This window comes from Cucurbita pepo, chromosome LG09 (genome assembly GCF_002806865.2).
Source record: "Cucurbita pepo subsp. pepo cultivar mu-cu-16 chromosome LG09, ASM280686v2, whole genome shotgun sequence".
NCBI lineage: Eukaryota > Viridiplantae > Streptophyta > Magnoliopsida > Cucurbitales > Cucurbitaceae > Cucurbita > Cucurbita pepo.
In genome coordinates, this window is record NC_036646.1 from 4,451,194 (window position 1) to 4,467,283 (window position 16,090).

The window sequence follows — 16,090 nt, forward strand, 5'->3', positions numbered from 1 at the left end:
TACATGAAGAAGACAAGCACGCTCCCTAAGGTCCGAAGCTGAGTGGAGGAGCATTTGACTATGAGAGAGAAGAACTCTGTGTGAAGCTCGGACACAAGAGTCGGAACTATCGAACACTATAAGAGACATACTCTCCCTAAAGAACACATAATCTAAGTTCATCTTAATATCACCTTAAGCTCGTTACTAACTTAAAGCATAAGAGAGTGTTCTTCTTTGTGTAGAACCATTTGAAGGATTAGCTTAATCCAAGAGTGATTTATTGTCTATTGGACAAGGATAATGTTAAANAAAAAAAATCAAAATTAAGCGGTGGTGGTCTCTCTTAGAGCCAACTGTCCTTAATATTTGGTTGCCTTATCCATCGTCCATGGCAATGGACTATGCAATTCTGGGTAGCTTCTCCGACGAAATGATTTGTTCCACTGCCATTTTCATCGTAGTTCTTTCACCATCGTAACGGATTACTCGCATTTTCTGTTCATCCAATCGTCCATCGGTCGCTTTATCTTATCACTGTTCGATTCGGGAAATTGATAAAAGAACAAGAAAACAGGCAGTATGACGATGCCTCTTTGTGATTCATTTATGGCGAAGCACTGCCACCCTTCTTCCCTTTCATCTCAATCTTACAAGTTTCTTCTTTCTTTTGAGGCCTTCTCTGTGAAATCTCATCTACGTTCCGCGTTCATCGATAAATCTGCCTTCCAATTCGGATCGAAAACCTCTAAACTGGTATATTCAAGAAAACGGAACACACGCCCTGTAGCTTCGCTTGGAGGTTTTTTAGGCGGAATTTTTAAAGGAACTGACACTGGGGAATCCACTAGACAGCGATATGCTTCTACCGTTGCTCTTATTAATGGATTAGAAGCGGAAATTTCTGCGTTCTCGGACTCGCAACTCAGGGACAAGACTTATGCGCTGAAAGAGCGAGCACAATCAGGCGAATCTTTGGATTCTATTTTGCCTGTAAGTCCCGCAAACGAATACTACTCTAGTTAACTACTTTTATGCTCTATTCCTTGCTGAATTTTTGGTCTGGTGCTGAATTTTTTTTCTTAAGCATCTGTTTATTGATTTCTTAACTTCTTTATGTTTGTAATACTAATTTATAGTCGTTTCAGTTGCATGTTCATGCGGGAAGTGCTATTGATAATGGTTGCTTTATTCGATTGTAATTTGATACTCAAAATTAGAATGTCTGTCAAAATCATGCTCGAAATTTGGTGGATCTTTGTGTAAACCACTCTAAGTTCATTTTCGGTTTATACTTTGTCCTGTATACTCTATTGCAAAGTTCTAACTATAAAGTTTTTGCTGCAGGAAGCATTTGCTGTTGTGAGAGAGGCTTCGAAGAGGGTATTGGGGCTCCGACCCTTTGATGTTCAACTGATAGGCAAATTTTCTACTCTACATTTTATCTTTTGGCTTTTGTTCTTATGGATATTTCTGCCTGTCATCTGTTATGAATTACCTTTATTTAGCAGTCCTCCAACTGCATCCATCAGTTCACGATGGGAGTTATTTGCTGCGAACTATTCAATGATATCTCTTAATAATGTACAATGTTTCTTAAGGAAAAAAGAAAATGAAAAAAGAAAAAGATAGAAATAGAAACTAATACCTAATATTTTGATAGAATACAAGACCATATTCTCATTGGATAATGGAACAGGAAAAAAAAAAAAAAAGAAAAAAAGAAAAAGAAGAAGGGACTTGAGGACATCGACCCAACAAGTACTCCATAAGGATTACAAATACTACAAGTTGACATTGTTAAAATAAATTATCATATTTACACGAAGTAAGAAGGAAAAAGAACTCCTCCATAAGGCTTTGAATTTGACGTACTAGTAATGGTTTTTAGTTATATGTTATGTGATGAACTGGGAAGCTTAAGATTTTNTTTTGTTTGTTTTTATTATTGTTATTATTATTTTCTTCAATTTTCGTTTTTCTATTTTCAAGGACACTTTGGAAAGTTAAAATCTCCAAGTAGAATTCTTTCGTTGTTAGTTGCTCATGTCTGGCGTAACACCATTTATTTTATCTGGAGGTCCTCATCTATGGTCTTTGAGCCTCAGTAGTGTGTTCTTCATAAACACACAGAAGAGGATTTAGATGATATGCATGGAGATGTTAGTTTATCGCTGTAGTTTAGAGAATATTCTTGGACATATTCTAAGTGAGGTTGGCTTTGAGTAGGACTTATAACGTGATGTTGGAGGAGGTTTTCTTATATTCACCATTCAGGGTAAATGAAGGGCTATTTATAAGTTGCCTTTCTTGGCTTTTATGTGGAATATAAGGCTACAGAGACTAAGAATCTTTAAGGGTGTATGTAGAGAGTCCCAAGAGAGGTGGGGCGCATTTGTTCACTTCAATCCTCTCTTTGGGTGTCTAGGGCTGATTATTTTTTGTAATATCTTTTGTTTTTATTCTTAAGAACTGGACCTCTTTAAATAATTTTTTCTTTGTTTTTGTGGGCTTCCTTTATTTTTAGTTTTTTTATATAATTTTTTTATACAAAACTCTTCAACAATTTTGTTTACAAAGCTATATCTTGGTGTAAACTATCTAATATTTTTACTTCCTATAGTTATATCTCCATCCGAAGCTATATCTTTGTGTAAACTATCTAATATTTTTACTTTCTATAGTTATATCTCCATCACTCTAAATTGGAAGGTTTTTTTGTAAACATCATGTTACACCCTTTTTGTAAATTTCAATTGTCAATGAAGCTCTCTTATAAAAAAAAAATAGAAGAAATATATATAGCCTGGGAAATCGTACTCTCATTCTTGTTAAACTTTGCTAGTTCATTAGGAAATATTAGTAGTTCAATGTCAGTTTTATTTTATAGATCAAAATTTGGATATTGGAATGTTGTTTTCAGAATTTCCACTTTTTGGAGCATATAATTCAAAGACAATCTTAAGAAACAAATCTGTCAAATGAATATTCGTTGAATCCATTTGATTGGCTTAGTAAATCTGAAAACATAAAACAAAATCTAGTATAGACCTTGATTGCTAGTTTTTAAGTTTTCTTTTCATGCAGGTGGTATGGTTCTTCACAAGGGAGAAATAGCAGAGATGAGAACTGGAGAAGGAAAGACCTTAGTTGCTATTTTACCAGCTTATTTGAATGCTTTAACTGGAAAAGGGGTTCATGTTGTTACTGTTAATGATTATCTGGCCAGGCGGGATTGTGAGTGGGTTGGTCAAGTTCCTCGTTTTCTTGGACTGAAAGTTGGCCTCATTCAACGTATGCCTCATTTCTTTTTAAATCTCCAAACACCAAGCTACATTTTCCATTGAGTAGTTGGACGAACATTTTCACTTCTGATTGTTTAAGGTTGATTCTTGTACCGTTTTTATGTTTTTAAATATGTAGTTACTGGGACCTAGAAGTTCAAATTCCATTTTTCTTTCATTAGTATCTTTTTTTTTTACTGTACGTTTGACAGCCCACCAGCATGGCTATAACAAATATTTTAAGCTCGATATGACTTTGATGACAATCATTTTATGTATGTGAAGACAAAAGGGTAATTGAATTAAATGCTTTGTTGAGAGTATGATACACGTTAAGTACTTGCTAAACGGAAATTGGTAAACTATATTATTCTTAAATCTCTATATACACCAGTTGTGAATTATCCACTCTATAATTCATCAAAAAGATTGTGGTCTTGGTACTAGTATATAATAAGTTGAGGATTTATAGTATATTCTTCTTAAAACGATATTGTTCTTAAATATTCATTGTACATTGTTGTGAATTGTGCACTTGATACAATTATATGACATGAGTGGCCTATCCTAGTTTCTGAAGAACCCGTGTATTAATGCTTTTTTTTTTTTTTGCTTTCTTTTTTCCCCATATTGAAGCTATTTTCTCTTGTTTTTTGGCACTTGCAACTTTGACCTATTAAACTATTGAAGATTTATCTATTCTTAACTAATCAATTTTCTTTCATTGGATTATGAATTTGTTTTATCACTGTTTGGTTCCATCTGCCATTCCGTAAATTTTAAAATTTTAGCTTTATTTGTTTGCTGACTCTCTTAGTGTTTGATTTTCCGCATTTAAACCCACCCCCCCAAACAAATTTTATTCAGAGAATATGACAAGTGAAGAAAGGAGAGAGAATTACCTAAGTGATATTACCTATGTCACAAATAGCGAGCTTGGTTTTGATTACTTGAGAGACAATCTTGCCACGGAAAGTAATTCTGGACTTATTTGCTTGTTTTCAGTTACATTTTATTTTGTCTTTACAAATCAAATAATCTAATTGCATCTGTGACATGTGCAGAGTGTCGAAGAGCTTGTCTTAAGAGATTTCAATTACTGTGTGATTGACGAGGTTGATTCTATCCTTATTGATGAAGCAAGAACTCCTCTCATTATATCTGGACCTGCTGAAAAACCTAGTGATAGATATTATAAAGCTGCAAAGCTGGCTTCTGCTTTTGAACGTGATATACATTACACAGTAAGATTATCAATTGTGGTTTTTTCTTTTTTTTTTCCTTGTATATAAATCCCATTAAAGAAATTTCCGTTACCGCTCCCCTTGGATAAGACACTACACAATTAATTGAAGAGTCGAAACTTTTAAAAAAAGGAAGAACAAAATCCCCATCAATGGAGCAATGAAAAACTGCCTTGGTTACTATTGATCATAGATTCATAAAAGAATATAATTCATAAGCTGCTAGAGAGAGTATGTCAGAGCATATATGTAGTTGCTCCAAAAATGAATTTTGTTCCACAACTCTGCCCAATCCCAAGGACTTACTGAAAATTTTTGAATTTTCCAACCAGCAGTGCCAAAGATCTGATTTTATTGTATGACCATTAGCTGTCTGTTGAAAACATGCCTACAAGAAAGCTTCTCAATGCATTGATAAAGAGAAAGAGATAGAGCTATATAAGGATTTTTTTCTCAGTACTAGGTCTGCTGTGTCTGTACCACCAAGCATTAAGGGATAAAGAGAAGGATTTAGAGAAGGATTCAGATGCATAGATATTAGAATGTACAATCAAAGTAGCCAGTGGAGTACATTTAATTACATGGCGTTCTTCATTTATTCCCATCCCTGCTCCCTGAAAATTCTTGAATCTCTCTTGTTTGTGGCTGCAACTTTAGATGGAATCTTAACAAGCTATAGGAAACGTGTTACTTCAGAGAATTGACTGTAGGATAGGAGGGTTAAGCAACCACCTTTAGACAGACATTTTTCCATTTCTCCACCCTTCTTTCATTTCTTTCTATAACCGTGTTCCAAAGTTTATCTTCTTTGTGTTGTCTGCAAATGGCAGTCCGAAGTACTTTAAAATACAATTCTTTGTACACCTGAGTGTATTGGCTTGATAGAAAAACCACCAGTTTATCCATGTAACCAGGAATTGCAGATTGGCTTTCTTGATGAATATGAAAAGACTATACAACTCATTTATTTATCAATAATCATACTATGAATAAAAATACCAACTTCTTTAATTCTATTGTTCATTTCTTCGCAATGAAATTTTGTTTTCTCATAAAACATAAAAAAAATGAAGAATATCATANTTTTTTTTTTTTTTTTTTTTTTTTTTTTTTTTTTTTTTTTTTTTTTTTTTTTGGTGTTGCAAAATAACTAGCTAGTTTTTTCTCATTCATTAGCTTGTAGGGACATAATTAGGTGACGCATTTTAGTTTTTCCTGGATTTTATTCTTGCTGGTACTGTTTCCATTCGAGGCCCTTCCCTACAGGGAACTCAGAACTGAAATTAAATTTGAGAAGATGCTGTTGGATTGTGCAGCGTTTGGTTTGTTATTGTGTTTGAATGAGCTGTACTTTATTGGCTGAAATAGCTTTGAAGTCCTAGCAAGTGTCAAAGCTACCCTTCATTACTTATCTGTTCTTTTGTGTTCTTTGGTTTAGGTTTGGAAAATGATTAGGTTAGCGTACATCAGATTTTAAAAAGATAGCCTATCTTGCGGATTGATGATTTTCTGGCTTTGTCTAGTGTTCAAAAGTAGGGAAAAACAAAAATTTAAAATTTAAATAGTTGTGCTGTAACTGTTGCAGGTGGATGAGAAACAGAAGACTGTGCTGCTGACAGAACAAGGTTATGAGGATGCTGAAGAAATCCTTGATGTTAAAGACTTGTATGATCCTCGACAACAATGGGCATCATATGTTCTTAATGCAATAAAAGCTAAAGAACTATTTCTAAGAGACGTCAATTATATAATTCGTGGTAAAGAGGTCCTAATTGTGGATGAGTTCACTGGTCGAGTGATGCAGGTAATTTTTTGAATTCAACTGTATCCTCAGGATAACATCGTATTTGGTTTTTCCATGCATGGTTGATCTTTCAGTTTCTCACTTTCTCACTTTCTCCAAGAATTAAAATATCCGCACAGAAAAATGATCTTATGAGTCATTAGTAGGTCATCGATATTTTTTTTCAGTTATTTTTTATAAAGATTTCTGTTACCTGTTTGTGTGAAACAACTTGAGGAATAGATGGGATACAAATTTTTTTATAGTAAATTAGAGGGCCATCGTCCAGATTGTATATATTTCAATTAAATATTAGAATAGTGGTCTTTATTTACTCGATGGAAATCCATAATCCAGTAAAATAATAATTCCACTTACTTGAAGCGTGTAGCTTAAGTTGAGTTATCTTTCTGGATATCAGGTAGGCGTGTGATTAGTTACTGTGGGCTTTTACGTGAGCCTTTTAATTCTTTGTAAATTTCCAGCCGACCGATGTTAGTTGGTTATAGTTAGTTACCGTACTGGGGTTTGTTAGTTAGTTTGTATATACAAAGTCTTGAAGATTTGATACATCAATTTGGTAAGCATATTTTGTTCTACTCTTATTTGTTGCAAACTTTTCAACTGACGTGGCTTCAAAATAGATAGGTCAAATCTACAAATAGAAGTACTGGAATCATGTAAATTCTGTTGACCCCCTCTTCTTTCGTTGATAGAATCCATGAATCAAGGTAATGCTAGCTATTGTCTCTTTGGACTTCTGTCGATCATGTTTTATTAATTTAGGAGTCGCTTGCATAGTTTTGGATCAAGGTCAAATAACTGAAATAATATAAAATATCATAGGAAGTTGTTGAGATACTTAGAAAATGTATAATATATCGAAGGCCGTGGAAAACCTCTGCTTAGGTCTACTTTGGTTTTTCAATACATATCCCTCATATATGGTCTGAGAGAGTGGAAGGAAACTGGGAAGGTTTTAAATGTATGAGCTAGTCATTTTTAGGCCGTTGTTCAGAAGGTGCAAATTTAATGGCTCTAATAACATTTGTATTAAAAACCAGGTAGTTCTCAAGAAGTTGGACCTTATGGGAGATGGGGAGTAATACTTATGGGAGGATAAATGTAGATTTGTTTCATTTTAGAATTATTTTATCCTTCATTTAGATTAGGTACAGTTCTATTTTTATTTTATCTTCATTGATCAGTGGCTCTCTCCCATCTATTCATCTGTATAGCATGGATGATACTTGGCTCTAGCCTCAGAATCTGACGACGCAATTTTCCATAATCTTCTCTTATTTTCAATTTAACTACGATGGTTCTCCTTAAGTTCTGTCACCTCCAGAAGTTACTTCTTTGTGTTTTCCTGGCTTCCTCAAGTTCATTAAACTCTTCATTAGGGAGAGCCTTGTGTCTTTTCTTTTCTTGTCAAGGGGTCACTTGTTGCGGTCTATTTAGGTAGTTACCATTTAGAAGGGTACTTTCTTGTACAGAGGCAGTTGTTCCATCCTTGCATAATTCAATAGGGGTTTTACTTCGTCTAAACTTCAAGGATACATATCTATGCTATATGAGTCTTCTAGTTCTTTCTCATGTAAATCCTTGTTTATTTGTTAGTTTCTTCTTCTTATCAGTCTTATAGCTTTCTTTTTTAAGCTTCGGAAGGTTGATGCCTTAAAAAAAAGGTAAACTTTTCTCTTAGTTCATTCTACTCGGATGAATACCAATGACTTTATCTAGAGGTCTTCCTTCGTCTTGGATATGGTTGTGTTGTAACATGGCGGGAATTGTTTTGCATAAATAAAGAAACAAGAGGGTATTTGAAGGTGTAGAGGGATCCAAGAGGAGAGTTTGGGGATGAACAGATTTAAATGCAGCGAAACCTTTTGTGATTTTTATTTTTTTCCTTCTTGTCCCAAATTGTCAAGAGCTTCATGTTATTTTGTTATTTGTGATTTTTTTTGTTCGGTTTCAGCTTATATTTTTATGTCCTTTTTTGTTCTGTACCTCCATTCTTTTAATTGATATTTGACCATATTTTTTACAGTATATATGTTAGCAGCTACATGCAGTCATATTACACTATATGTGTACATATACATTATACAATACAATTTGATGGAGGAACTATAATGGTTTATTAAATTGTCCAGGGGAGAAGATGGAGTGATGGACTTCATCAAGCAGTCGAAGCAAAAGAAGCTTTACCAATTCAAAATGAAACTGTAACACTAGCTTCAATAAGTTATCAAAATTTCTTCCTCCAGGTAGATTTCATGTCAATTTATTTTTCCATAAACTCGAATAATATTTTTCTCACTCATATTGATGTTTCTTTCTTCTTTCCACTGTTTTTAGTTCCCAAAACTTTGTGGAATGACTGGCACTGCAGCGACGGAAAGCACTGAATTTGAGAGTATATATAAGCTCAAAGTCACAATTGTACCTACGAACAAGCCTATGATAAGAAAGGTATTGATAAGATTGCTCTTCATAATTGATTTCTAAAATCTGGCTGACTAATTTTCATACTTACGTGGAACTTGCATATTACAATGCTGAAAATAGATCTTTGTGAAACCTTTGATTGTCGTGCTTAAGTATTGCGGTTTCTTAGTTTCTTTAGAACTTTATGGGTTGCGGTTTCTTAGTTTCTCTAGAACTGTAAAAGTTTCAGCTAACTTTGGTTCTCGCCATACAAATATGCTGTGTAAAAAATCTCTTTGGAGCTATCGTTCTGATCTTACATGTTCCTAATACCCCTTCTTCCCTTGTAATTGTCGTTTGTTTATTGCTATATATTTTATACTGTAATATTACTATATATGCTATAGTGTAATGTGAGGTCTCTTTGTTTTTTTATAAAAAAAAANTTTTTTTTTTTTTTTTTTTTTTTTTTTATCAGGATGAGTCGGATGTAGTTTTCAGGGCGACAACAGGAAAATGGCGAGCTGTTGTGGTAGAGATTTCTAGAATGTACAAGACTGGTCGCCCTGTGCTTGTTGGCACAACTAGTGTTGAGCAGAGTGATGCTCTCTCAGAACAGTTGCGAGAAGCTGGAATTCCTCATGAGGTCAGATCTTCTGTTTTCTTGAAAATTAACTCAACAAATTGACTATCACATGAAATGAGGAGAATGTGACATTCGAGAGCTTGCACACATAACCTCCTACTTTATTACGACCTTAAACTTTCTCTAAATTATATTTTACCTTTTTAATCAAATTCTCAACAGTTTGTTAAGAACTTATAAATTTGGGTAGAATATGAAAGTCGAGCAAAATTCTATACAATCAATAAACTGGGTGCAAGGCCTCAATTTCAACGATGAAAGTTCATTGCTTTTCCTTCCAAAGCTACCATTTGGCTTTGGAAACACCTCCATTATTTTGCAAGATCACTGTTAGTGATGATATTTAGTGCACTTCAATTTCCATAGGTTCTCAATGCGAAACCGGAAAATGTTGAGAGAGAAGCAGAAATTGTAGCTCAAAGTGGTCGCCTAGGTGCTGTGACAATTGCTACAAACATGGCTGGACGTGGCACTGATATAATTCTTGGTGGTAATGCTGAATTTATGGCAAGGCTGAAGTTACGTGAGCTGCTTATGCCAAGGTATCATCTTGTTATGGGTTGACATTCCCCTTGTAGAACTTTTTTGTCCTTCAAGTAATTGTATTGAGAGAAATCAGTAAGATATACACACACAAGAGAGGATAAGAAATTCTTCCAACAACCAAAAGGAACTGTGACTCTACGAGAAAAGGCTATTCAATTAGTTTTAAGAGTAATAAAAAGTACAAAGAGAGAGAGAGAGAGAGAGAGAGAGAGAGAGAGAGAGAGAGAGCATGAACGAAAAAGATGTCAGGATGGGATGAAAAGTAGCACCTGTAAAATAACTCCAAGCCCTTTCCCTGCTTCTCAAACGACTGCTTGTGCTAAGAATTAAGGGGTACTAAATCAATGTTAATTTTTATTCCAGCATACCTGATGCACTAACAGGTTGAATGTCAAATAATCTGCGCATGTTATATTACACTTTCTTGGTCGTTGGCTTATCTTTCACAAGTGTGATGGGGCTATGGACGGATATCTACCTGTTAAAAACAAGACCGGGTGGAAGTTAGTGCATAATAAATCAAGCTTTACAATTTGTGGGAATATTTTATTGCAGACTCGTCAAACTAACTGATGGAGTTTTTGTATCTGCGAAGAAGCCTCCTCTAAAGAAAACATGGAAGGTGGGGAAATGATTTTGATCCTTGAATTTGTAATTTTTGGCAATAAGGTTGCTTGGTTAATAGGTTTCTGTTGTAAGATATCTCAGTTGATGTATTTTATGTTATATTAGGTAAACGAAAGTTTATTTCCATGTGCCCTTTCAAGTGAGAATGCCAAATTGGCTGAAGAGGTTGTACAGTTTGCTGTCAAGACTTGGGGTCCAAGATCACTAACGGAGCTTGAAGCAGAAGAGCGTCTATCTTATTCCTGTGAGAAGGTAAATTCTTTGAGACCAGTATTCCTTTTAGTTGATCACTGAAGAATTCTTAAATTTTTGTATTTTCTTTTTGGCGATTTATCTGTCTTATTATCATTCTGTCCCAAACACAACTTTGGGGTTCTTTCTCTTTGGTGTTATTTTTTCTTTATTTATTTATTATTATTATTATTATTTATTTTTTTATTTATTTTTTTTACTTTTGAACTTGTAGGGCCCTGCTCAAGATGATGTCATAGCTAAGTTGCGGAATGCATTTTTAGAAATTGTCAAAGAATATAAGGTTTTTACGGAGGAAGAAAGGAATAAGGTCAGTTTTCCTCAAATTCTGTTGCCTATTTCTTGGTGTTGGTTTGTCTCTTTTGTTCTCATCCAGTCATCCTTGCAGGTTGTGTTAGCTGGTGGACTCCATGTTGTAGGGACAGAACGACATGAATCCCGGCGAATTGATAATCAGGTTGAATTTATGTATTGGTGTTACATGGCTGTAATCCTGTTATAAATCAAATTTGAAGATTTATTTATTATCGTACTGTGATTTTTTTCCATTATGACAATTACTTTGTGCATATGTTCATATAAAGGCTTGTGACATATTACTCCTGTGTAACTTGAGATGAAATTGACTTCTTAATATGTATCATTGCAGCTGCGTGGTCGAAGTGGTCGGCAAGGGGATCCTGGAAGCTCACGCTTCTTCCTAAGTCTTGAAGACAACATCTTTAGAATATTTGGTGGAGATCGAATTCAGGTTATAATTTACATTTAGATCAGGTCTTATACTTAGGATTCTGTACATGATTATTAAGTTTTTTTAAGAAAAAATATTTGCATCTGTAGGGTTTAATGAGAGCTTTTAGAGTAGAAGACCTTCCTATAGAATCCCAGATGTTAACAAAAGCACTTGATGAAGCCCAAAGGAAAGTAGAGAACTACTTTTTTGATATCCGGAAGCAGTTGTTTGAATATGATGAAGTCTTAAATAGCCAAAGAGATCGTGTATACACTGAGAGAAGGCGTGCACTCCAATCAGACAATCTACAATCACTTATTATTGAATATGCTGAGCTGACGATGGACGACATATTAGAGGTAAATCATATGAACTTTCTTTCATATTGCCGATGTATCATTGAATTCAAATATATCAGATGCCTCACTGATCTTAAAACTATAGGCAAATATTGGCTCTGATGCTCCAACTGAAAGCTGGGATCTTGAGAAGCTCATAGCAAAAGTTCAACAGTAAGGGGCTAATTCATTTTTAGTGGCTATCAAGAGCGCATCAATTTGTTAAATCCACTGCATGCATGAACTGCTTTCTGGTAGATATTGGTATAACCTGAACTTAGTTTCCATGACTCATATTTCGCTTTGTTTATAGGTATTGCTATCTTTTGGATGATTTGACCCCAGAATTACTGAAGAGTAAAACTTCAACATATGAGGATTTGCAGAATTATCTTCGTCTACGTGGACGTGAAGCATACTTGCAGAAACGGGTCTGCACGTCGATTATAATATGCATACACACACACACACACACACAATACATATCCCTCCCTTCCCACCTGACCCTTTTGAGGCATATAAGTGATCTGATTCTTGCATGGGCCCACCCCACTACTTTTACTTTGTTTTAAAGTTCCTTATTTTCATTTTAAGGCGATGCCCTCCTAGATGTCGCACATTTTTTCATTCTTCAAATTCTTTCTTTATCTCACTTTTACCTTCTTTACCATGATTTTATATCCCTGATTTTGAAACCAGATTCCCTTTGACCTTCCTTTTGTTGGTTCTATGTTTTCTTCATTTTATATTCTTATGTAGCCTTTTTGTATTTTTCCTTGCTGAGCTTGTTTTTCTACCTTGTTTTGTCCTGTTCTTTTTCAAGATCGGAAGTGTTTCCTCATTTTATATTAATAATTAACGTATTGGTGCTAGTAAACGAAAATTATTCTAAATTCACAAAGGAAGCTAAATCATTATTTATTAAAAACACTAAATTTCTCTTAGTCTAACAAACTAAAATTTTAAGTTTATTGAGATTGTTATATTGTTTATATTTTCAGGATATTGTAGAGAAGGAAGCACCAGGATTAATGAAGGAAGCCGAGAGATTCTTGGTGTTGAGCAATATTGACCGATTATGGAAGGAACACCTGCAGGCACTTAAGTTTGTGCAACAAGCCGTAGGTTTACGTGGATATGCCCAGCGCGATCCACTTATAGAGTACAAACTTGAGGGCTATAACCTCTTCCTGGATATGATGGCACAGATAAGGAGAAATGTTATATATTCTATATATCAGGTAAGGACTGTATGTATACTCTTGGTTCCTCTCTCTATATTTTTATTACAAATTCTCTTTACTCTCGTCTTCGACAGTTCAAACCGGTGCTCGTAAAGAAGGATCAGGATTCTGGAAGGAAGGCGAAATCAGCAGAAGTTGTAACCAATGGTGTAGGTACTAATAATAATCCAGATCCAGTTGCTACTGAATCGTCTCCCAAAGCAACTGCCTAAAATCCTGCTGCTGTTTCCCCATTGTGTTTAAAAATGGAGGATTCTTTTGAAGCCTTCTGCCTGTATCTAGGAAGACATGCTTGTAGATAGCCCCAGAAGAGTTTGGTAAGGGAATGAGATGAGCATTTACATTTACATCAAGGTTTAGATGGAATGTGCATTGATACGAGAAAAGTCTATCAAAGCTAGTGTTGGTGCTTATAATTTTTCAGGGTAGGGTATCACAATATGCACGTGTCCGTGCACGTGTACGGGGCGGGGTAGATATGAATTTTTGTTCAACTCCAATACTTTATTCTTAGTATGTAAAATAAACAAACAATTGATCATAATATCGATATTGTCATTAGAAAAAATTCAGCTCAAATTGTTTTTGTCTTGATGGTTGGTCGGCCATGGAACCATCGGTGAACTCTGGCCTTCTTTTTATATATATATATATTTACTACCTTTCGTATCATAGTCATCCTTGTCTATCTAGTTCTATATAGATATTTTTGAAATCTCACGAGATTGCCACCAAAGTTCACAATATTGATGTGGTAGTTGGTTGCATAGATAGGATGTCATCCAAGAATTGATGTTTAAGTTTGAGACCCTAGAAGATAAAGTAACACACGATGGGTGCTTTGAGCATGGGGATAACTTGATTGGCTCCCTCGTACACATGAACAAACGGGTTGAAGGGGTAAGACAATTCTCAAAAAGTAATAGACTAGACAATCTCGAACTTTCATAAAAATGCAAAGTTGCACTCGATGTGGTCATGATCGAAGTGGTAAATTTGAGCACTAAGCTAAATCAACCATAAGAGCAATGGGGAATCTAACCCCAACATTAGTCTAGTTTAAGTCCTTTTGTGGGATTCGAGATGCCAAAACTCTAGAAAATTTAATCTTTAACATCCAACAATACTTTTAACCCACAAAAATCATGACAGAGGAAGCGAAGATCTTGTTGACAATGGATGCGACATTGTAGTAGAGGTCCAAATACATGGATATTCAAAATAATCAATGTACTATAGATACATGAAAGAGATTAAAATAAGATCATATTCACAATTCTTGTATGAGAATGGTGAGATATTAGTGAGACAAAAATCGAAAAAATTGAAAAACACTAAAAATATTTGAGATTGCGTCAAACAACTTTCTGGGTCGAATGTATGATTATATCGTAAATAAAAATGTATGTTCCGAAAAAAAAAAGTTAATAAATTGATTGAGTTCGTTTAAACTTAACCTAGTTTCTAAATAAGTTGGTAAGTGAATATTGAAAAGGTTAGTTTGATGTTGACATTCACATTGGATGCTGGAGTTGGGGGAAGCTTTGTTTGTTTTTTTGTGTGAAAAATGAGCATTGATGGGCACTTGGTTTGTCTGTCCCTCTTTCCACAGACATTTTTTCTTAATTTTCTTTAAACCAATAACAAAAGCATTACAATTGATTGCTACCATATCTCCTCTTCCCCCTTTTTTTCTTTTCTCTTTTTTGCTCGGTTTGGTCCACTCTCACGTTATCGATTCTATGCCTGATTCGGTGCTTAAAAGGGATGATTTTGATGTAATGAGCTACTCGATCCTTTAACGACAACATTTGACATAATCGAGTCGAACAAAGAAGTGTAGCATAGGATATATGTGGTGATTCTCGTGGATGTATGAACCCCTTGGAATACAAATGTGAAATTCTTCAAATCAAAAGTTGATTTCATCCCAAATGACTGTAGTAGTCTAAATATCTCAAAGTCAAAGTCTGTACAGATAAGATCGATCATGTCAAGCTTGAATGATTCTTAGCATAAGACATAAACTCCACAATGGTATGATATTGTTCACTTTGAACATAAGCTCTCATAGTTTTGCTTTGGACTTTTCCAAAAGACTTCGTATCAATGGAGATAGTATTCTTTGATTATAAACTCATGAACATTCCCTAAATTAACCGATGTGAAACTTTCATCCAACAAGAAAAACATAAATTCTAATAAGAACCACACATCATATGAGATCAAATGTATAAATGTGTGTATGCAATAAGTGACAGAGTTAAGGAAATCTTCGTTCTTTCTTCGACTTCCAAGAAGATTATTACAAGTTGCTAACTTATTTGAAGTGTTATTCACTAGAGTTTGAACTCATCCCGAATCAAAGTTGCTGGTTAATAAGCATAATTAGAAAACTACATTGTGGCAATTGTGAGATCCTACATCGATTGGAGAGAGGAACGAGTGCTAGCGAGAACGGCTCTAAAGGAGTAGATTGTGAGTCCCACAACGGTTGTAGAGGGGAACAAAACATTCTTTATAAGGGTGTGAAAACCTTTCCCTAGCAGGAAAAACTCGAAAGAAAAATTCCAAAAATGATAATATATTGGTAGCGTGAACTTAGGCTGTTACATGTAAACAATAAGGCCATAATTGACAAATGTGTTCCAATTGAACGTCTAAACAAATTGTTTATTTATTTATTTTTGTTCTTACCGTCCATTAGTATTGTTTGATACATTCATTTCATTATTGTGTAATCGAAACTCAACGTATTTATTCAATACAAACCTATTTTTATATTTTAATCTTTTCATTTGTCATCGATCGATCTTAATTAGCTTAGGAGGAAATGTATTATGATGTGTTGCATAGTAGGAGCCGAGAAGCAGTGTTTAGGAGGCGGACGTCACAACCAAATCCCTTCATTGAGCCATATTTTTTCTGCATCATACATCTCATCACAGTGGAGCATTGACACCAGTCTCTCGTACATAAAAGCT

The 16,090-nt window shown here is 34.7% G+C and overlaps 1 protein-coding gene across 1 annotated transcript; it reads left to right on the plus strand.

Annotated features, from left to right (window-relative positions):
* Positions 1–347: 347 nt before the first annotated feature.
* On the plus strand, positions 348–13,685 carry LOC111801717 (protein translocase subunit SecA, chloroplastic). The gene is made up of 20 exons (XM_023685830.1): positions 348–972; positions 1,327–1,399; positions 3,067–3,273; positions 4,131–4,234; positions 4,328–4,507; positions 6,093–6,311; positions 8,447–8,560; positions 8,652–8,765; positions 9,199–9,366; positions 9,733–9,908; positions 10,468–10,534; positions 10,645–10,791; positions 11,006–11,101; positions 11,180–11,248; positions 11,441–11,542; positions 11,632–11,883; positions 11,969–12,036; positions 12,176–12,293; positions 12,864–13,103; positions 13,181–13,685. The coding sequence occupies exons 1-20, from the start codon at positions 562–564 to the stop codon at positions 13,316–13,318; spliced, it is 3,063 nt and encodes a 1,020-aa protein (XP_023541598.1). The 5' UTR covers positions 348–561; the 3' UTR covers positions 13,319–13,685.
* The last annotated feature ends 2,405 nt before the right edge of the window (positions 13,686–16,090 follow it).

What these genes read in the sequence shown, in the direction of transcription:
- LOC111801717 (XM_023685830.1), top strand. Translation starts at nt 562, where the DNA reads ATGACGATGCCTCTTTGTGATTCATTTATGGCGAAGCACTGCCACCCT. An exon ending in GAAAGTTGGCCTCATTCAAC is followed by an intron (nt 3,274 to 4,130) that starts GTATGCCTCATT and finishes AATTTTATTCAG; the next exon opens with AGAATATGACAAGTGAAGAA. An exon ending in CGGAGGAAGAAAGGAATAAG is followed by an intron (nt 11,102 to 11,179) that starts GTCAGTTTTCCT and finishes TCATCCTTGCAG; the next exon opens with GTTGTGTTAGCTGGTGGACT.